Here is a 23,020-nt window from a genome sequence, read left to right as displayed (position 1 = left end):
TTACTGATCGACATTTGTTTTTATAGTTCAATATTTGACGTCTACTAGAAAGAGTGAGAATTCAGTCGATCGTAAATAATGTGACAAATGTCAATCGGTAAAATGTATACTAAATTGCATAAATGCAGTCGGATATAACTTAGGAACATTTACACGAAACAACCCGCTATATTTTCGGTTGGATGCATTTCATATAAACACTTCATGAAGAGAAGAACTTCAAACAATCTTCACCGCAATTGTTAAATAAACATCTGACATTCGAACTGTTCGCCAGAGGTGCGAAGTTTTTTCTTCTACTTCTATATACTCGTATGTATACATCTATATACGAAATTTCTTTATACGGTGTCGATTTCGTTACAACGTTATAATAATAATAATAATAATAATAAACGCAAAGGGAAAATGTAGCCGCTGTGTGCATTAAGGAAATGGATTCCCCCCACGACTGGTAATAATTACCGATAAAGGTCTTTACTTCGGTTGCTTGCATAAGTAGCTCGTCAAGTGATGCCGAGGGGGCGTTTCAAACTGCTTTGGGGTACCGGTATTAGACTGATTGCGAGGGTTTTGCCGAGGGAACAGCAAGCTGACTCAAGATCGAAGAACTCAGACATGATAAGGTTACAAAGAACCGCGGTTGCTGGCCTGTTGCGATGCTGAGCGAGGGAAGGGGAGAAACGCGAGGTATTCCAAACGGGATAAAATCAATCCGTCGAATGGGCGATGAGTTTGTGGCAAAAAAAAAAAAAACACACCACGTTTTAAGATAAAATTTGAAGATGAGAGAGACAGAGAGGGAGAGAGAATTAAAGGATAAAAAGAGCACCGACAATTGGTAAAAAGAAAAAAAACATGAGAGCTGTCATGGGACAGCCGGTACGAACGAAGTTCCTTACGCTATATTACTGCTCATTGAATAAATTAAGAACGTTTAATTGAAGAATAATTAAATGAAAAATCAAATATATGAAGGAATGGTAATAAAATCGTACGAATGTGTTTTTGAAAGATATAAATATACTGATGCCGCTTGTTTTCTTTCCGAGCGCTGTGTGAGAGAGAGAGAGAGAAAGTGGGAAAGCTATGAGAAAGAAAGAGAGGCAAAGTATAGACGTACGCTGTGAGAGAGCGCGCTGCGGCCCAAAGTATAGTTGTACGCTGTAGGAGAGAGAAAGAGGGGCGAAGTATAGTCGTGCGCTGTGAGTGAGAGAGACCGCTGCTGCCGTCTCCCACCCCAAGCGCTGAGACAGAGAGAGAGAGCGCGCGCACACGCTGGAATAGAGAGAGAGAGAGAGAGGGAGATCGCGCGCACTATAGCAAACGAGCACTATAGCCAAAAAGTGTCGGTTTTTTGGTGTCGTTTTTTTCCGCCTAGCCCCTACGGTGAACGAGCGATAAGGAACTTCGTTCCAAAAAGAAAAAACGGAAAGGGGGATAGAAAAATATAAATTAGGGTGCGTGCCTGGAGCTTTTCATAAAAATCGGCACTCAACGCCAGAAGATCGGCAACCTGCATATTCAGGATGTCACTTTTGTTGCCTATCCGCTGGCGTTGAGCGGCGATTTTTGAGTAAAACACCCGGGCTATGTACAATTATGGGCAATTGTTACATTTTCGGTGTCGCTAGTGAATAGCCAGGAAAATCGTGGATAATGTGAAGGAAAAATAAGGGAAATAGGAGAACGGGGAACAAAGCTTCGATAACGAGAGCTTAAACCAGCCCTAAGAACACTATGCCGACTCTAATGAGACAAATCTGACGAGGCAGTCGAGCGGAGAGCCAGCGACTTTCACCCCTCCCTTTCGCCCCTCGATCGCTCTACCTGCCCGCTATTTTCTGCCATTCACAACCACTCGCATGGGGGCGCGTATTCACCCTCCTCAAAGAGTTGCTCAGAGGGTAGTTTATATACGTGCGCCCATCGATTGCGTCCCGCGCCCGGGAATTCGAACAGTCGAGTCAGATCCGAGACCGCAAAAATCTCGTTATTTTTATGGTTAATTACGCTCGCTTTAGCCACGTGATGCATGTATGTATGTATGTATTTATGTACGTACGTCTCGAATACGTTCGGAGCTTTTGTACAGCGGCAGCCCCTGTTCTCTGTACCTCGCCCTTCGATCTTCCGATAAAGGGCAACTTGATTTTTTCGCTTCATTACGCGATTTCTGATTAAAGGCCGGACCTCCACCCCCCCGGCCGTCTCCCGTCGCCACCTTTTTTACTCGATTTTCCACCCCTCGCGCTATTTCGCAGCATCGTAATAGACGCGACTATGAAAAGAGAAAGAGAGGATGAAGGTGGAGGAGGAAGAGGAGAAAGTGGAAATTAAAAGAATCGGTAGAGAGAAAATAGGAAAGAAAGCTAAACGAGCAGTCGGGAAAAAAAAAATCCTTATTAAGATCGTGAAAAAAGTAACTCGTTTCTTTCAGATGGAGAAGTTGAAGGGTAACAACCACTCTAACGGCCGAAAAATTGGCCCAACTTTGTCGATTTATTTTCGAACTATGGAAAATGGAATAGAATTTCTTTTCAGAGGGTCCATTTAACACGTATTGAAGTATGAAAAAAAAATTTTATCATCATTTCGTTGCAAAATGGCGGCGACAGAGCCAATCTTTGATATCGCCTTTTTTTAAAACTCCTTCACGGGAGGACGGATTTCTCGTAAAGTGTAAGACCTGGCACAGAAACGCGAATAATTGCATTAGAAAAGAGAAGAATCATTATTCGATTGATTCTTTGATTCTGCGAAACAATTGGCAGGGAATGTTATATTTCATACGAAAAAATATCTCATTACTTCTATAATGAAATAAATAATTTTTCTTCATCGATCTAAGGAGTTTTATTGATTTTATAACATAATTTCATTCTACATAAATCTACACCCAAAATATAGTTTTCTGAATAAAACGTGCCATCGTAGAGTGAAATCCAACGCATTTGGTACAACTTTAACGATTTTTCAAGAGATCGTATGAACCAAAGCATGGACGTTTTATAAGCTTTTCTTCACGTTTCGAGCAAAGACATTTTCACAGTTTTAAAACATAATAATTCAATAAATCCGGAACGTTTAGCGATATCATGATAAAATTAATGAATAATATCGTTCTCTGACCGATCAATTTTTTCACTGCAATGAAATCATTAAATCAATCGTTCTAATAGAAAGTAACGAAAATTTCCTCAGAGTCGATTAAAGTTTCTTCTTCAATTACCACAAATACGGAACAAAATTATTTCCTATTTATCTACATAATGTATAAAATAAACGAATATCAGTAATTCGTTCTATAAACGGTTAAAGAAATATTTTTCCCACCGTGTATAACGTAGAATGTAGACACATACGTATAATATTATACATATATATATATATATATGTATATATATCAAAGTACGATCGAAAATCGTAGAGAAGAGAGCGTAACTGGGTAAAAGGAAAGACGACTTCCTCCTTCTCCTTCTTCCACTTCCGCTGTTCTTTTCCCCGCCCCCCCCCCCCCCTCCCTCTCCCTTTCCGCCCCCCTTGCCGTCCTCTTCATCTCCCATTCAGGGAAAAGGTAAGCCAGAAAAGGGGTGCAGCGGCGAGGATTGGAGCATGGAAAATAACTGGTAGTACGTCAAAGGAAAGCCACGTTTCTACGGTAGATTGGGCATGAGGGGCGGGGGGGGGGGGGGGGGGGGCGGTTGGGTTTCCTCCGATCCTTTGCCGGGGTCGAATGCACGTCGCTTAGGATTCGCAGTGGCGCGTCTTTGAACCCGACACGGGTCACCTGTTCCTGCGGGGCCCCCCATTTCCCTGGATGTTGACTCCTCCACGCGAAGTCTCTGCGGCTTACCCGTGGCCTGCCTCCTTTTACTACTCCGCGCCGAAACTCTCTGCGGGCTCTTTTTCCCGTCTGGAGGGCTGACCGTAAACGGATGAAACTACTCTTTATCCCATTTTACCACCGCGCGGTGCTTGCGTTATATGCGCAAGGAGAGACGCAGCAGCGTTACGGAGCGACGACGTTCATACACGGAATCTCCGTGCCCGATTTTTCCCTCTTTCTCTTCGTTTCTTTCTTCACCTACCCCGAGCTCCCTGCTTTTCTTTTCTTTTTTCTTCTTGTCTTTACTTCTCCGCAATACGCAGCGGATATCGTTCTGAATTATTTGTTAGAAACTTGAAAATTTTTTCTTGGAATCACGAAACTTTTATGAGTTAAACAGTAATCTGTCCTCTTTTTGGAAAATGATCGCGTCGAAATTACGATAAAAAAACAAGTAAAATGAAACAAGAAAAATGTCTGCACCCGGTTAAATTTTCTCGAGAATGTTGTCCCTCGTTTTTTGTTGTTTCTTTCCTGCAACAATTTATAAATATTCAACGTATCGTTACGATATTTTTTTCCCCCACTAAACGCGGTTCGTATTTGTGTATGATTTTGGTGTACATACGGTTATCGAAGTTCTCACTGGAAATATACCGAAATTCAGTTTAAAATGCATTTCCCGGTATTGGTATACGCGCTCGCGAATTAATAATAGGAAAATAGGGGAAAATAAAGAGAAGAAAAACTAAAAAAGTGAGTAAAAAGTTGTCTGTAATTCAAAGAATATACGATAGACTGAAATTAACGCGCTCTTTGCGGACGAACGGAATTCAATATCGAGGAATTGTCATCATTTCTCGTATGTGTTATGGAAAAAAAACTGTTTGATCGAGGCGCGCTGCATATGTTCAACCCATCCTGCACTCTATACGAGACTGTACGATACTGGGAAAAATTGGAGGGGAATTTTCATCGATTTTGAAACATGCAGCGAGTGATATTTCAACTGGGTACAAACTGCTGAATCGGTACGCGAACTGAGTTCGACTCGTTCGCTGTTTTCATTCGTTATTATAATTATTACTTCAGGTAATAAGGATCGACGAATAGAGAAGCGAATAATACAGCTGCAGCTGAAATTCGGTAGAAATTAGAAGACTGTAATATTTTCTATCGGTAAATCGAGTTTCGAGTAGTTTTACTCTTATAACGGGTATATATAAAATTCATCTAATTCATTTTCAGATTTTTTCTTGAAGTGTATGTTCTAAGCCGTATAATTGACAGTCTGTGAATTTATTTTACAAATTTTCTCAAATTACTAAGTTAAATACAAAAAAGGTTTCGGTGGGCAAAAATTTGTCAATACCCTAAATAATGACCATCCTAATATATGTATACATATATATATAGTCGCAGCTAGGTTGAAAAAAATAAATATCAGGCGATTTTGTTCGCATCTGTTATTATAAAATCAACGCCGGAATCAAACAGCTCGATCGTCTTGTCGCTGCTGTATTCAATTCATCAAATAATTTCAAAATAACTGCGGAAATTAAACAACGAGCTTAACGTTCGGGACAGCAGCGGATTGGATATAATCGTAAACTGAAAAGTCTAGAGATTATAAAGATCGTATAAAATGATCGGATGACGAAGGCGCGGAGAAAAAAAACAAACAAACAAACAAACAAACAAATAAATAAATAATTTAGAATCGCACCCCTACGTAATTTATTCAATTTTTCTTACCCTTCGTCCCGTCAAAGCGAGCCTTCTAAACGGCGACTAAAAATACGGTGAAATTCCACGGAAGAAAATGACGCTCAAAGGGGGTGTAAAGAGATAAGCGTTTCGTCGCGTCGGGAAATGTATGTGATTTTTTTTATTTATTTTTTTCTTTCTCTCTTTCTCTCAGATTCGCGTGCGTGGTTAAAAATGTTGATTGACACATCAGAGGCGGACGGGTAAAGGTTTGGGGAAATGATTATTATAGAGGGCGCGTAACGTCTGTCTCGTTTCTGGGGTGGGTTGAGGCGATAGAAAATCCTGAGTGACGTACCCCTTAGCGCAATATCTTCTTTACCTCAGCCGAAAACTTGCACCCTCGGTCCATCTGTCCTCCGGGCATCCATTCATCCGTCAGTTTTCCTATTCCACATCTCTCTCTCTCCCTACTTTTCTCACTCTCTTTTCTTCTCCCACGCACTCGTGGCGGAGGAAGAGTTCTTCGAACCTTCACGGATAAAAGTGTTTGTTCTCGAAAATTGAATCGCCCTGCAGCCGGATAATCGATATCGGTCGTTTCACCCCCCGAATTATATATATATGACATATTCAGACCATGTTCCGACAACAAAGTAAAAAAATTATACACATTTTTTCCGAATTTGAAGTAGTCTGATATATTATGTACCTACGGTGCTATTATATACTGAAAATTATTTTTTAATAATTTTTATTATTATATAAATTAAAATAACTCCCGTATAACACGATAATTTTGAATGTTTTTCGAAGAAACTGGGATGAATGTAATTTTTTAACACTATTTATTTTTTTCAAAAATGCACGAGTCATTGGAACGAGACAGCATCTGAATTAAAAATCTTATACACAAAATATAGTTCGAGAGGTTTTTGTTAGCTCGGAAGAAATCGACGTTAACACCTGTTCCAGAAAAAAAAAAAGAAAAGAAAAAAAAATAACACCTAATAAATAAAAGAGATGTCTAATCTGAAAAGGTCCAATATGTGTTACAACGCGCGAAGAATGATGTGTAGTGAAAGTGAAATAACCGCGACGACGGCAAAAATTATGTTTCAGGCTCGATTCACGCCTGCAGCTCGAGTCGCGGGAACGAAGATCCAGGCATCACCTTCTGGTATTAATCTTTTCCTTGTCAAGGCGGTAACAGGGCCGCCAGACAATGGTCGCTGGATGCCGAGGGAAAGACGTCCGACAAAGTCACCCCATTTCTACCCTCGATACATTTCCTTTTCGTCCCCCGTCCCCCCCCCCCCCCCCCCCATCCGCCTTACCCAACCCCATCCATGCTCCGTTATCTCGCGACCTCACTGACCTATACGAAGAGAAATTATCCTCCCATCTTCCTCGTCAACGCGGAGAAGAAACAAGATATATAGGTCCAAGAAAGGAGAAAGTTAAAGACGAAGAAAACGAAATGGATAAACCGGAGAGCCGGAAAATTTGGCGAAATTTACCTCCCCGCCCCCCCGTTTCGGGTAAAATTTTATAAAATGAACAAAAAAAAAAAAAAAGCTCGATTTCGAAATGTGAAAAAAAAAAAAAAAAAAAAACAAAAACAAACAATGAACATTCTTCCCTCTCTTCCTTCTTTCATCTTTTCCCTTACCGCAGTGGATTGTATACGGTATAGCTGATACGACAACGGATTTTACAGACAGCATGGGGTGTAGCGAGCAAGGATAGACGACATTTATAGGGGTTGCGGTTCTAAGATCGGCATATCAGCTGGGGGTTGGCGGTGAATGTTTTTAGCCGTGTTAGTATATTCGGCCGGTTATATAATCAATATACGAGGGCGCGCGAGAGAGACGGAGGAGAGAGAGAGAGAGAGGGAGGGAGGGAGGGAGAGGGCAAAATACTTTTCGCGCAGTCCCGCGTGTAACTCCCGTTAAATCGACTGATTGTTCGTCGAAATTTTAGTATATGCTGCATGCTTTCGAAGCTCGCGACACTGTGTAGACTAACGGGGGTGAAAATTATTCGTGCGAAAATTTTTCTCCAGACAATTTCAAATCCGCACGTATTCGTTGATTCGATTATTACAGAGCCTTGTACCAGAATACCTAGAGAATTGTGTATTGCATGATTTCGCATGCATGTATATTTATTAAACTGTCTTGCAGAAAAAATTTGATTTTTAACCGACTAAATTAAGAACTACACGAGTATTAAATGTATTGGAAATTTGATTGAAGCATCCGGTAAATTTATTTATTTTTTTTATTTTATTTTACTCGAAAGCTCTGAATTTTCGTCCGATCTTACACGTAATTATTGAAAAATTGACGTGATTTACAGCTGCTGTGGAAAATATCGATGGAATTTCGGACGGAGTCTTCGGCGCGATATTAATTTCACGTTTTTTGACCCGATTTTGACGCAATTGATAAGATAAAATTGAGAGAGCATTTTCTTTGCTGTTGAATTCCCGAAGTATACTGTCAATCAGTTTCCGTAAATATCGTGAGTCAATTTTCAGAGAAATATTTCACGCAACGATGTGTTTGAAATAATGCTTGAAATCACGTGATCGGTGAAAATAAACACGAATAAATACCCTCTCACCGTTAATTCCCTTGCGAGAGTTTAAAAAAAAAAAATCTGGATATAATATATGACGCGGGTGAAACACTTTCTCGAAGAAGTCGAAGGTAAATTTACAATTATTCAACTGTGGTTGAAAAGAAAAAAAAAAAAAAAAAAACGAACGGAAGTTTAAAAACAGTTAAAATCCCTCGATAATACAATACCGTGCGAAATAAAAATCAAGCGCGGCTTCACGTTTTTTTCGATTTTGTAATTTTTTTATTCTCTTTTCAGCAATTAAACCGTGTAACGTAGATTCGGGTTTTCGGCCCCTGACGGATGAATTTTCGAGAAACCATGAAATCATGGCGTATGTACGTTACGCGCGTGCATACACACGTACAATATTGTGAAACCGCGTCGGCTTAACGGTTACCGGTTTACCGGTTAATGGCTCGACGGCGGGTGGCGTTGAAATAACATCTCCTTTAAAAGCTGGCCGCCGGGGGAGGTTTCAGGGCGGCTAGCCTACCGGAGTGAGTCCTCTATTTACGTAGCCGCGGGAGCTTTCGCGAGGTGGATTTTTTAATCCGTACGGTTCTCGGCGGAGAACCGAAGTCGGCCACGGCATAATAATTCAGCGGCGCAGTGCACGATGGTAACATGCATGCAAAAGTACCCGGTTCGTGGGTGAAAATTGGCAGGGATAAAACCGCGGAGGATTTTTTACCAGGGCCGCTCTTCGACCACGAGCATTTTCGACAATTCCCTCGGAAATTGAAAGAATGATCCCAATTTTTTAATACAGACTTGGGAGTAGATTCCATATGGCTCCCGACATCTCTAGGCGATTTTCAGTGACCTCGGAATAGGGTGTAGCTACAGAACATCGCATGTAACGCCAGGAAGTCGTTGGAAGTAAATTTTAATGGGAATGGGATGATGGATAATATTTAAACGCAGTGAATTCAATCTATTCTTTGACTTTTATTTCAAATGGACGAGAAAGGACCGATCGTCTGTTCTTTTCTAATGTCGCTGAGAGACTATAAACGATAAGGGCTGTTCGGACTCACTGGCGCCTTGAAGGGTCCAGGGGCTTCAGGTTTCGACGTTTGGATCGCAAAATCAGCGTGAGATTTGAGAAAAAGCGGATAGCCGTGTATCGTCCAAAAAACCCTGTGTTAATGTTTATATCGCCTCTTCGATACTCTCCGTGTCGATTCGTTTTTCAACCCATGATCTCAAGGGAATTATAATTCCGGGTACTGGTGATTCGATAATCTAATAAAATGGAAATCACTTGGTAATATGGAATTCGTTGTTTCCAATGATTTCAACGATCTTTATTGGTATTTCTAGAGGTTTTTCCAAAGAATAAAATCGAGATAACGCTAGGAAGTAATTGTAAATGAATAGAAATCACTCGGTGATCTGGAATTCGATATTTCCAACGATTTAAACGAACTTGATCGGTTTCTGTACAAGTTACTTCAAAGAATATCCGAGATGATTGTTCAACTGTTTCTCCGATCCATGATCCAGTTTGCGACCGTTAGATTCGTCACTTCGTTGACCGAATGATCGATCCATCGGTCCTTCGATTCCCCGGATATCGATCAGAGATTCGAAGTTTGGATAAATTTGACGCTCGATCTTCGGTGGAAAGATCGACGACAAAAGAGCGCAGAACGCTGCAGTCGCAATCCTTCAACTTGTCACTTATCCCCTTCCGCCAACCCTTTCATCCAGCTTTCCCGTTTCCATAACGGGACGACATGGCCCTCGTCCCTCTGCTCCGCTGCTGTACCTTTCATCGGCGGCGTTGCCATTTCGCGAAAATCGCCCCGCGGTTTTTCCCCGAGGAAGACTGGTTTTCGGTGAAACCCGCCCCGCAACGCGATCTGCGAACCCGATTCCGCACCGCCGGACTCCCGACGTTATTTCCCAACTTCCGAAGCAGCCCCTTCGCCCATGGAATTTCAATTTTCCACCACTTCCGGATCGTAATCAAGTCCCGGCGACCGGTGCCGAAGGGGTTCGCCCGCCGAATACACGGCAAAGCTACACGATTCCGCACTTCGGTTGCCTACCTCCTGGTCCTTCCTCCTCAGTCTCCTCAATTACCGCATTAATCGATCCGATCGAAAGTCTCGCCCGCGGTTTGTACGTTGCGTAGGCGTAGGCCAAGTCCGTCTTCTCGGAAATCTGATTAAGGGACGTTTCGATTCGCGCATATTTTTCGGAGGATTCGAGCCCTTCCGGAGTTTGGAGAAAAACAAGGAAGAAAGCTTTGATGAATTAAAAGTTCACGATAAAGCTGCGTAAATACAACGTTCGAGCAGCGAATGCTCCGTGCAAGGATTTCGACATCGCGATGAGCGTATCGAAATTAACAGGCTTGAATTTTGCTTTCTCAAACTCGTCAGAGGAATTCTTTGGTCGTCGAATTTTCATTTCTAAGGATCGATTGCTTCCTCAATTATGCGACGTCGAAACATCCTGCATGACGTAATACGGTGGAAAATCTGTGATTTGCATTAATCACCAATGTAGATTGCAAGGTTTGCATAAATTATTCGGAAAATATTGTTTATCCGAAGTTAAAATTTGGCCAACTTTTGCTCTTCTCGCATTGTAATTAATGCAAATGTTGCTTTCCTCCCAAAGTGAAACATCTTTCAAACTTTCGTTTGTTTCAATGCTCGTAAATAGATTCCGTTGTTCTCGAACCTGTAGAAGAAAATCGTATAATTTGCACCGACGTAGAAACGTACATGTGTAATTTGATATTCGTTGAGAGAGAATCGCCGATGTGCAGGGGTATGAAAAATCTTTTAAACACCGGTTTGCTACGAGGCGGAATATAATTTTTCTCCGATACCACCGAGACTTTAAAGTCGTGCAGGTACTTTGATGCTCGGCACGCGTAATCGTCCTGCGGGGAGGAGGTACAGGAAGCAAATTCGGTGCAAAGGACTCAGCGGCGATAGCTTAAAGGCGTCCCGGAGCAGCCAATAAAACGACGCTAAATTCCGCGCCATATGCCCCTCGAGCAGTCTCTTCTCTTATTTTCTCTTTTCCACTTCCTCTTCCTCCCCACGCTTCTGCGCTTCCGGAAAAGCGCGGCGCTCGAACCGCTCAAACCTTTTCAGAAATTCAAATTTACGCCCGACACCGGTGCTGTTTTTCAAACTTATGAAAAATGAGTCTAGCCTCGACGCCTCCTGCACCGCGGTCTGCTACCTTTATACCTATATAGACTTTTTGCCCGCTTCGTGTGCGAGGCAAACAAAATTGTTGACCGCTTCAAACTTTTTCCCCATCTTTATTAATATATAGATAGACAGTCTTTATTATACATTGAGAGACTCGCCGCAGTTCAGATTCAAAGGTTATCGAAATTTTCTTCAGCTTTTCCGGTGTACGTCGTAATTTAATTGCCGTAAATTCAATACCGTTTCTCGCTAAATAGCAATGGGAAAACAAGTCTCGGGTCCCGATTTTTTCCGATCTTCGATCGAAACGAAAAATTCTCTCCAACTCGAATTTAAACAAATATTCATCGGGCGGAAAACAAATTGTCGCCGGTTTGTTGGACGGTTTAATTATGGGACACGATTTCGCATCCTCTCAACTTCCTCCCCGTAACGACACTTCCGGGATCCAGTCCGATAAATCAGACGCTAAACTACCCCTGAGATAAGTAAGCTCGAACCATATTAAGTTCGTATCTTATTACAACCTCGGGCATGTCGCACTTGAACATTCATACATCAGAATTATTCGAACGTATAATAAGATGCCGCGATGATCAGAAATTATACCTCAAGAGCCGTGTAATCATCGTTTCGAAGAAACGGAAACTTTTAACTTTCGGTGCTTTTTTGCGACTTGTAATATTAAATCCGCAGTGTTCGTGTACAATTTATTACGCATATTCGTTGAATAATATTATAAATTCACCGATCCTTTGGAAGATTTATAAAACCAGAAAATTGCATACGAATTAACGAAGATTTTTTTTTCTATCATTAAAATGCAACGCAAGAGATCCGTCATTGACAACAATTGTGGAAATATCAAATCGAACGAGGACCGAATTTCGCACGACAATAAATTATCCAAGAGTCTCGATTACGGTCCCGAAAACGAGACGCGTGAGTTTGGCTTTTTGTCAAAGATGGGATTCGCGCTGCAGGGTTGATAGATATAGAAACCGGCTGCGAAGTGTCGCACAACAGAGCGTATAATACCAAGGTATCTATATAATACATACCTATCTATATACAATGTATACATAAACCGTGGAAATGGTATGTGTGAGCAGCCGATAAACTAGGATAATACCGCACTACCATCGATTTGCATAAGACCGGAGCGTCGGAGTCTTTGGGCGGTGAACCATGGGTAAAACGCGGCAGAATACGGGGGCGGGTTGCCCGAGGGATGGAAAACGGGGTTGATCAATCCGCCCGAGGGGCGAGAGGGGGGGGGGGGGGGGGGGGGGGGGGGTTGAGGGGAAGGGGAAGCGATCGGAGCTGGATTACTAATTTTCGTTGATGCGCCGCGTTTCTTGGAGAATAATCGATGTCTCTGTACAAGTTTCACCCCCTCCGCTAGGTTTCTCGCTTTATGGCTCTCGAGACCGGCTTTCCGAACAACTTTGGTCTCCAGGTTCTACCGTCGTCGCAGCTTCTGTACTACGTGATCGTAACACACGCAGAGGACACCCGCGATTTCATTGTTGGAACAGTGTTCGCTTCGATGTGTTTGCGCACTCGGTGCCTTTACCTTAATAACAACGGATAGCTACTGTAGATTGAAACGCAATAGCACAATAGAGTCTACCTTCCTCATAACCATGATGTTCTCCGTAGCGCGCTTTTAGCTTTCCCTGCAACTACCATCCGTAGTCTCTCTGCTAGTCTCGTGCAGCTAGTATACCTACCGGAGAACGAAGACAGCGCGAAAACCCGTCTGTTTAAGGTTGTATCGAACACAGGATTGTACAGTCTACTCCAACAGCTAGAAATGTTTCAACGAATCGACGAGATTCGAAAGCTCCTGAACCAATATAATGTACTCTTAACTTCGCTGGAAAATCGGGCATTTTGACGAGAAGACCGAGGACAGTTATCAAATCGTTATTATATATTGAAAATTGGTGAAATTCAAGATCGCCCGGGTCGGTAGAAACGGTGGAACAGGAGTGGAACGATGGAATATGAGGAACGGTGGACCTGGAGAGAAACGATGGAACAGGGTACGAATATAAAAGAGGAATGGAACGATGGAGTGTGAGGAACGGTGGATCTGGAGAGGAACGATGGAATAGAGTACGAATATGGAACAGCGAAGAAATCACGGAATATAAATAATATTTATTACCGACTCTGTCATTTTATTCCCCTACCTAAACTCCTCTAAAAATGAAACGATAATATTCTCTACTTTAAGCATTTAAAAGAAAATTGCAATACTTATAATAGTCCAGTTCAAGTGTGCAATACCTGCAAAATTAAAACTAATTTCCACGTTTGAATGACGCTGTTTTTTTTATCAATCTTGAACCTCGTTCTATGTAGATGTATAATATTCGATTTATGCACATCCTTAACCAGATTGTACCCCTGATTTGAATGGGCATGTGTTATATATATATACGTATACACATACGGACATATATTCGGTATTATTGCGAGAAGTTGCTTGCTTGTTTCGTATAGCTTTGCTTTGCTTTGTTCTCCTCCGTTCTTTTGTACCCACGACAGGATTATATTTGTTTCTAATTTCTTCGAGAGGGAGAGAGAGAGAGAGAGAGAGAGAGAGAGAGAGAGAGAGAGAGAGAGAGAGAGAGAGAGAGAGAGAGAGAGAGAGAGAGAGAGAGAGAGAGAGAGAGAGAAAGGTCCCAGGAGACACCACCAACCGTGGGTTAAATTTACGAGTTCGTTTATTACGCGAACTCGGGTTCCTATATCCTCCCATACCAACATACCTGTACATTGTACGCCGTTATTCCCACGTCTCGGTTCAAGTTCAGACTTACGACACGTACACATAAGTATTACATAATACGTACGCACACATTCACGAAGCTCGCGTATAATTCCGCAAAGTACGATAAATTCGCATCGGACCTCTCGCAGAAAATTTTCAAGCCAATTCACCTTAATTGATTATACGAAACAATGGAGTAGACTGCACCCATACACCTCGGCCTGTCGAAAGTTCATTCAAACACAGTGATATTACATTACGTTTTATATCCTGTTCTGCACAGTTATAAGGCGCTCTCGTGTATACGTAATACAACATCTATTGTCTAGCTATATTATATGTATTATAGGTATAAATTTACCCCCTGTGTCTTTTTGAGAAAATTCATTGACTCGCTAAAGTTGGCTCACATAATATACACGGGTAAAGTATTAGGGCGTATAATAATAATGATAATAATGTTATACCTTATGATCTAGCGTGTGGTTTATAATCCTCGAACAAAATGTGTATCACAAGGTACAAGGGTCATTCTATAATGTATTACAATTCGTATTATAGTTGAAGAAAAAACTGTTGTTACCGATTTTTACTATGTCTATTATTCTGCGAATTCGGCAACTGACGCGTTATAATTTAACAATAAATTATACTTGGCGGGATTTGCTTTTTGATATCATTTTTACGCTTGCAAAAAGAATATTATGTGTAGGAATATACGTAGACGAGAAGTTGTTTCATGCCCTGCGAAGACCCATTCAAGCGAATAACTAGACCACAGCCTTGTTTGATCTATCGAATGACGTCACTTGAGCATCCCAACCGCGTCACTGTGATAGTCGGTTAGAAATATCTATGTAGATACGTACAACGTACAGATAGGTAGATGTACCGCATAGATGGTTACCTATGTATTTGGGAAAAAACTACGTGGCTGTGAGAAATTTACGTGTATTATATAAATACATGTATGCCATATAAGACATACATCGAGTACATTATGTATATCAGATACATAGACATAAAAGTCACGTAGTTTTATGCTTTAGCTGGGTGAGTGCGTCGCCGGCGAACCATCGAAGCATGTGGTCGTTATTTATTTACTTCGTTCTATTCTCTGCTTTTCGTCGTTAATTTTTTTTTTTTTTCTTTCCGAATGATTTTCTTTCTCAGTCTTATTCCTTACTACTCGTTTTTATCACTCATCCATCCACCCATCCATCCATCTCTGTTCTGCTTGTTCTTTTCCAACAAACAACTCTCGTTTTCATTATACTGGTTATGCTATATTCATATTATAAGTCGTTAATTCTTCGATTTATCTCACGTAGTAAAAAAAGGACAAACGTTATTGTAATGCCGATTTTTTCTTTGCCGTTACGTCAAGACGTCAAATATTTCGTCCCTCAATTACGGCTTGAGATGATTTTTATGTTAATTACTATATGATTATCGTACATCCGAAAATCAGCGAAGCGAATTCACGACGTCGCATTGTATGCTACTTGTAAAAGAAAACACAACCTTTCCACCCAATTTCAGAATAACCTTTATATAAGTAAATATGTACAGTCATTGTCACATAATTCGTATAGAATCGAGACTCGCATTTTGTTTCGGACCGAAAACAAGTTAGCCGGTTAGTTGAGGCATTAATGAATATGAGTGTACAAGGGTATTAAAAATGCTCGTCGATTTATCGCAACGTCGTATATCGAAATATAAAGCAAAATGAAAAATTGAAAGAAAAAAAAATCAAAAAAAAAAAAAAAAAAAGGTACGGTACCTAAATGAGAAAATTGCGGATCAGCCAATCACGGGCTTACGGTATTAAATTCCTATTTAAAAGTTGAAATAATCCACGGATTACGGGAACGGCAGGTACCATGATGCATATACTATAGGTATGTATTATAGCTATATGTATACATATATATATATATATATATATATATAGAAGCGACCGAGGGAGTAGCTGCTGTCACGAAAGAGTAACTCGGGTTTCAGCCGCGTCGCTTTAGGTGGGGGCGGTTAAGATATTAAAAGTTTGGGAAAAGGGATCCATGGTCCAGGGTTGCGCGGGCGGCGGCTGTGCCGCAGGAGTAAGTCTCTAAGTCTTTTTCTTCTTTATTTACTTTATTTTCTTATACCTTCGTTCTTCTTCTCTTCTTTTTCTTCCTTTTTTTTCTATTTTATTTTTTCCCCTCCCTCAGCCCCTGCTTAGTTATATACCGCGAGGCGTAGGTCGATTGCCGGAAACTGAAACTAACTTCCGGTGAAGTAAAGCGTCGAACCGGACGGACCATAGCCGCCGCCGCCGCCGCGTGGTGGATCAAACCGAATCCAATAACTCCCCTGGGATTACAACTCAGTTCGTTCGTCCCGCGGGCCACAGCGCCCTCTTTTACTCCCCTTCACCTCTCACCTTCTTCCTTTCCGTTTTTCTCACTTCTTACTCTCCGTTCTTCTCTAGCTTCGGGACTTTCGTATATCGATGCTTTGTCAGCCGCCCCGTCAGGGAACACGCGACCCTCCCCCCCCCCCCCCCCCCCCCGCCGCGCCTGCAGCCCCTTTCGTCGGAAGTAAAGGAGTTCATTTCACGTCTATGTAAACATATAGATATATAGATGGTAGGTGTGTGTGTGTGTGTATATAGCTATATTGTTTGTTAACCCATAATACTCTTTCATGTAATGCCTGCATCCAGAGAGTATGGAGGAGAAGAAATAGAACCTGGACGGTGGCATTGTGACAAATTGTTCTCGCTTGCCGGACGAAATTTACAACGGGAGCGTGTCTATTAAATGTTTGGTTTTTGCAGGAATCTGTGTGTATGTGAGTGGAGTGTTGCACGGAAAAAAACAATTCGCTAGACCAGCAAATTTTAGTGTTAATATAGCCAGAGTAAGAATTTCAACTGTCGAAGCAGAAATTTTCACTGCAAAGCAAAGGCTTTTCAAGCATAGTCAAGTGGAGTTACAATGTGGAAAGCCCGTTAGTTGAGCTTGCAAAATTTCAGCTGGCCCGGTGAGGCATTTTTTTTTTTTTTTTTGTAGATCCCCAAAATCAACAACGTTCTATCAGGCTCTTAATGCAGGTAGATACTTATTGTAAGGGTGGTCCCGCAACAGCTGGGTTTGATTATACGTTCGTGTTTGTTGCGTACAATTATTTACGGTTTTGGCAAAATCCATTCCGATTAATGTATTCGAAAAGTGTCGGGAAAATGTCATATTTGTCGAATGAAATCCACACGAATTATTCAATAAAATAATATACGTGATGATATTCATTCATATTCTGAATATTGGAGAAAATTTATGTTTTGAAATACAATAAAGTCCGCACTGAGTGTAAAGAAGAGAAAAATTTAATCAGTCGATTAGTAAAATTATATATAAATTCCTATATCCGACGAATTTTTCCTATAGAAACGAAAAAATTTTCTTCCATGCACACCATTTTCTTGGATTAATGTCACATTATACAGCGTGGCATTATATATTACAGTATGCGATATACTCACTGACAAGAGTGATGTAGGGGGTGTTCTGGGGGATGTAGTGAGGCGGGCTGCAGGCCTCTTCCGGTCTGGCGACCGTGTTTCCAGTCTGCACTTCTACCACGTGACCGTCCCTTCTATAGAAAGTCATGCACATGTAACCGCTGCGGCTGAAATGTTAAAATTGAACGGTGACCTATTAAACTTGTGTAAAGAAATCATACTAATTATGCGTACAGTAGGTTTACATATAAAAATGTAAAATAATAACAGGGGAGAAATGGTGGAGCTAATGAGGAATGACGGAATAGGGAGACAGGAAATGTGAGACACGAATTGAACAATGGAATACGAAGAATAGTGGAACAGGAGGGGAACGGTGGAATAGGGGAGAAATGGTGGTGATAGAAGGGAACGGTGGAACAGGAGAGGAATGTTGAAACAGGAATGGAACCACGGAATAAGTGGAATGGCGGATTTGGAGAGGAACGATGGAGTAAAAAACGAATGCGGAACAGTAAAGAGATCATGGAATATAAATAATATTCATTACGAACTCATCTTCATTATATATTTCGCTACCTAAACTCATCTGAAAATGAACCGATAATATCCTGACTATTGGCACTTGAAAGAAAATTGCAATACCTATAACAGTCAACTACAACCTTGTGATATCTACAAAATTATAACTTTCCACGTCTGAATGACGCTGTTTTTATCAATTTTAACCCTTGCTCTATGTATATATGCTGGGCCTAAACGTGGAAGCAAGCCACCTCGGCACCTACCAACCAGGGGTTACAATTTCGTCCGTGGGATAGCAAATTGCAACTCCGGTTGCCTATCTGCAGGCGCTGAGATGACGTTTCCACGTTTAGGCCCGATATACATTCAATGTACGTAAATAAGTTACGCTAGTTACAGGTACAGTAGGTATATAAAATAATGGTTAATTGAAGAACCAGCTATCACATTACATAGTGAGAAAACGTTGAATAAATTAGGAAAAAAATATTCAACACACTTTGCTCGAAATCCTATAAAACGTGATTAATCGACCTGATGCTGTGAATTCTGCAATTTTAATCTATCTTTCCATCCTCTCGTTTGAATAATAATCGTCGAGCCTCACCATCCGACGGTGAAGTGCGCCACGATCATCGCCATCGTTTGTCCAGGATTCGATTGTTTGATAACGTTGCAGAGGATCTTGAAGTCCTGCTCGTCCTGTCCTCCAGGAACCTCTTGACCCTCCGCAGCCCCGTTTTCGTACCGGATCGTCGACGAGTTTGACCTCATTGTATGAAGCGAGGCATTCCGCGGATGGAAGGTGTAAGATCGCGTCAAGTCCAAGGTGTGCCAAGTCAGGCCTCCGGCTGTGTGTCCGCTTAGCCAGCTGGGAAATCTACATTTTCCTGGGGATGGGGCTGGAACAGAAAAAGAGGCTCGATTCAAGCTATTTTCATCGATTACAAACCCTCCGATATCACTCATTTCGAAGAAAAAAATAAAAATAAACTCTCCTTCCCATTATTATGTGAAATTATAATAGATCATTTGTAAATTTCCTCAAAATTATACGAGAAAACGCCATGAAATTTTCATTTGTAACAGTCACTCTACTGTAAGATATTATGTGAAAGGAGCGCAGACTTTTCGGTTTGGAAAAACCAACTGAAGGATGTGAGGAAAATTACAGACTGGAAAGTGAGAAGAGCAAATTAATATTCAAATGTTTTGAAGTTACACGCGAATGTGACAAACGTCACTTGTCGCCATCACTGGATATTCTGCGTACCTATGGTGCCAATAAAAAAAACCAAACAGAAAAAACTGGACGATCACGTACTATTCGTGGGATTTCCAAAGGAAAATATTTCACCTGCACGGTTGGCTCAGAGACTGCAGATTAACGCGTTGTTATTTCGGGTAATGAACGGGAATTTTTTCACCTGTACAAGAACACGAGGATTTGAGTTTTAGACATTTCTGATATTTAACAAAACGTTGCAAAAACACGCTATCTATGTTTACTATAGTGGAACGCGATCAGTTTTTAACGTTTTATAATTTTTGGTGAATATTTCTGGACTTTGTAGTAACAAAATTAGACGAAGAAAAAAAATATCGATAAAAAAATGAAAAATTGTTCGAGGTCCGCGGATAGAGAAATTCTGTTAGTACGAGTGAATTATCACATGTATAATTTCTCGTCAAAGTTTGAAATTTTCGGACTGATGAAATTTCCGAAAATTTTTTGACTCCCGTAAAGTGATTACAGTTTTACTAATATTCGCGTTATTCCAATCTGAAGCAATTCGCAGCTGTTATTCATAAATAATATCGGTACACGCGTACTTTCGTCCCATTCTCGTGTGTACCTACACCTTAACCATAGATATATATGTATGTATGTATGCATGTATGTATATATGTACAACACAGTTATGGTTATAAATGACATAAATGGAGTTCCGTTTGTGAAAAGAGAGAGAAAAAAAAAAGAAGAAAACAAACACAAAATAAAGAACGGAGAAATTAATAACGGCAAAATTCGAAGGCACATGTGTATATATCGTTATTCGTTGTCGCTGAATAGAGAAACGCGAAGCGAGGCCCATTAGTGTCACGTTTTTCAGAAAATATATTATCGCTTTTCTCAATAACAGCCGCGCGTTCGTTCCGCCAACGTCCGTGCGTTATATCGCATGCCCATGGTTGCGTTGCGAAATAAAAGACTTAATGAAAATAAATAAACTGCCCCACATTCGTTGAACTTTTCCGTAAGCTATACCGTACCAGAAATTTATTTCTTTGTTTGTTATTTTTTGTTCGAATCAGCAAAATCTATCGAGATTAGAAAAATCGAAGTGAGACATTATACACGTATTACGAGTGAGTATTTCTACTGCAAAGCGTGATTGTGTAAAATAGTCATGGTTCAGAGAAGATTTTACTATTTCATTATGTATTATAGTATACCTATGCTTTTTTTTTTGCGTTTGCTAAAACATTGTCAAAGCTATCAATCTCGATGCATTATGAGTGTTATGGATTGGCTGCACGCATAGCGGACAAATCGTTGATGGAATTTTCCCGTCCTCCTCTTGGCGGTATAATCCCATTTTCATTGTAATTAAATCACATGACGCAACGAAGTATTTCAGATACAGAGTGAAAATATTTGGGTCAACAAAGCGGCGTTGTTGATGTCGTTTTTTTTTTATTATTTGCTTTTCCCTCTCTCTTACTCTCGCTTTCTCTCTTTCATTGTTTAAAAATTTCGCGATAGTTCCGCGCTTTGAACGAAAACGCCCGTAGTGTATTTTTTTGGTCGGTTAAATAATTCCAAAGTTTCAACTTTCATGACACATCCGTTATTAAAACTGTCACCGCATATAATATCTACATATATATTGGATTATCTATAACACAGGGTAAATCCAAACTAATATATGCAATTTGAGATATATTTTATCGGAATCCGACTGCATTTAGATAACTGAGAGGTACGTCTTACCAATTGACGTTTTTCTCATTGATCACGATTGGCCGAACCCTTGATCGGCAAGATGTATCATGCATTGCATAAACACAGGCGGATCTCGGTAACGTGTATCCTGAATTGCATAAATGCAGGCGTATGACGTTTAAAATGTACCCTGATTTGCATAAATGAAGGCGTATTTCGGTCGAATGTACCTTGAATTGCATAGTCGCAGGCGCATTCTACAAAATATGCCCCGATATGCATAAACGCAGGCGGATTCATCTTGTGCTGCATGTGACGTAACATTTGGCCGAAAAAATTGACTTGGGAATTCATTTTTCCAGGAGTAAAAATATTCGTGTCTCACCTTTCCTCAGCGTCATCGACCGCGAGCCTTCCATTGTGCTGAAGAGGCCGTTGCAGGTCGCGTCGTCACTCTGTGCAACCCGATAAATTTCTGGGGCTCCATCGGGAATCGGCCCTCCGGGCAATGGGACGTCCTGGTCGAGACCCAGGCTGGCTCGATTCAGACCTCCGATCGACTGACTCACCCTTTCGTAGACGAAGCAGCGATAGCGGTCCTCGTTGTTCGACGCGTGTCGGTGGTGAAGGCGACCCACGAGGTATCGGCTGCTGCCTTCCTTCCAGGTCGCCAGACACTCCAGCTCCTCGACTGTAGAGGAAAGAGGGAAGTCGAAATTTCACTTTTGGTTTTTTGTTTGTCGTACGGAACATTCTCCGTGCATTACAGGTTCACTTTATACAAAGTGGTTTTGGTCGTTCTGAACAAAATTTGTGAAATCTTAACACTTCACTGGAAAGTATATTTTTTTGACTTATCAAATTTAAAAAAATTAACTGTTTAGAAAGACCCTTGACTTTTAAGTATCGAAAAAGTGTAGAATCGGAAGGGTTTCAAAAGTTTTATCCACCTGTTTTTCCGATCCGTTCTTGGCTGTCTATATTATTCAAAATACTTGATTCATTTTTTACCCAAAAGTTGTCAAAAACTTCCTCAAACATTTAGCTAAATTTTCACGAATACTTTGCAGAGTTTAGAATGAAATTTTTAACGTTGCGACTGCAATGATTTGAAATTGCATACGAAAGGAACAAAAGAAAGACGTGATGGGTAAAATGATCAAATTTTCAAACCGCTCGAAAACATCTGAATTTGTGTACTTGCTGAGATGAAAAGAATTCATAATCTGTGCTTGGACGTTTTCGAATAATTTGGAAAATCAAAATCATTTTCTCGATTGATTATACATGCATTATAATTTTTTCTCACTCAATCACTGTAAATGGAAATTTTTTAAATAATAATAAAAACGTTTTTGAAAAAAAAAAAGAAATATCTCGCCCAGTTGACGAAGAACGTTTCGTATATTATACATATGTACGTATGTATAAATTTTTTTTTCATGCGGTGTGCAACTTTTTTGCAGATACCGCGAAATTACCGCACATGTGGCTCATCCTCGAAGCGCAGGGCCGAGTATCGGTCGAGTTGTTAACTACCGGCGAAGCGAGCTCGCTCGTTAATTTTTTAATTGCATACAACCGACTGAAGGGCGTCGCCTCTGCTTTCAACGCTCTTACTCGCTTTATTAACCGTGATAATCGGGTATACGACTCGATGCGAAACTCGCCGTTGGCACAACATATTTCGTATAACTAGGTATGTTCAATGAATGATATCGTCTTCCGGATGAGAGAAAGATGACGAAAAATTTACGGTGAAAAAATATCGAAAAAGATACTTTGAACGCGTAGGTTCAAATGAAAAATTGAATTTAAATTTTAGGTACAGAACGAAAGATGATTCTTTTCTATTTCTCGATTGTTTAATCTTGGAAATCGTACTAATTATGTTTCCTTGTTTGCGATTTTATTT

General features: G+C 40.7%; 1 protein-coding gene across 7 annotated transcripts in view; it reads right to left on the bottom strand.

The window, feature by feature from the left end:
* The window catches only part of LOC124216896 (uncharacterized), a 176,067-nt gene that overhangs the window by 5,518 nt on the left and 147,529 nt on the right, over positions 1–23,020 (bottom strand). For all 7 annotated transcript variants that reach the window (XM_046621976.2, XM_046621973.2, XM_046621972.2 and 4 more), the window contains 3 exons: positions 21,491–21,796; positions 18,766–19,060; positions 17,655–17,800 (listed from right to left, as the gene is read on the bottom strand). In XM_046621976.2, the coding sequence (XP_046477932.1) occupies positions 17,655–17,800; positions 18,766–19,060; positions 21,491–21,796 (747 nt within the window). The remainder of the gene's footprint in view (positions 1–17,654; positions 17,801–18,765; positions 19,061–21,490; positions 21,797–23,020) is intronic.

The sequence above is a fragment of the Neodiprion pinetum genome, chromosome 4, assembly GCF_021155775.2.
Source record: "Neodiprion pinetum isolate iyNeoPine1 chromosome 4, iyNeoPine1.2, whole genome shotgun sequence".
NCBI lineage: Eukaryota > Metazoa > Arthropoda > Insecta > Hymenoptera > Diprionidae > Neodiprion > Neodiprion pinetum.
This window is presented reverse-complemented; position numbering and strand designations above follow the sequence as displayed.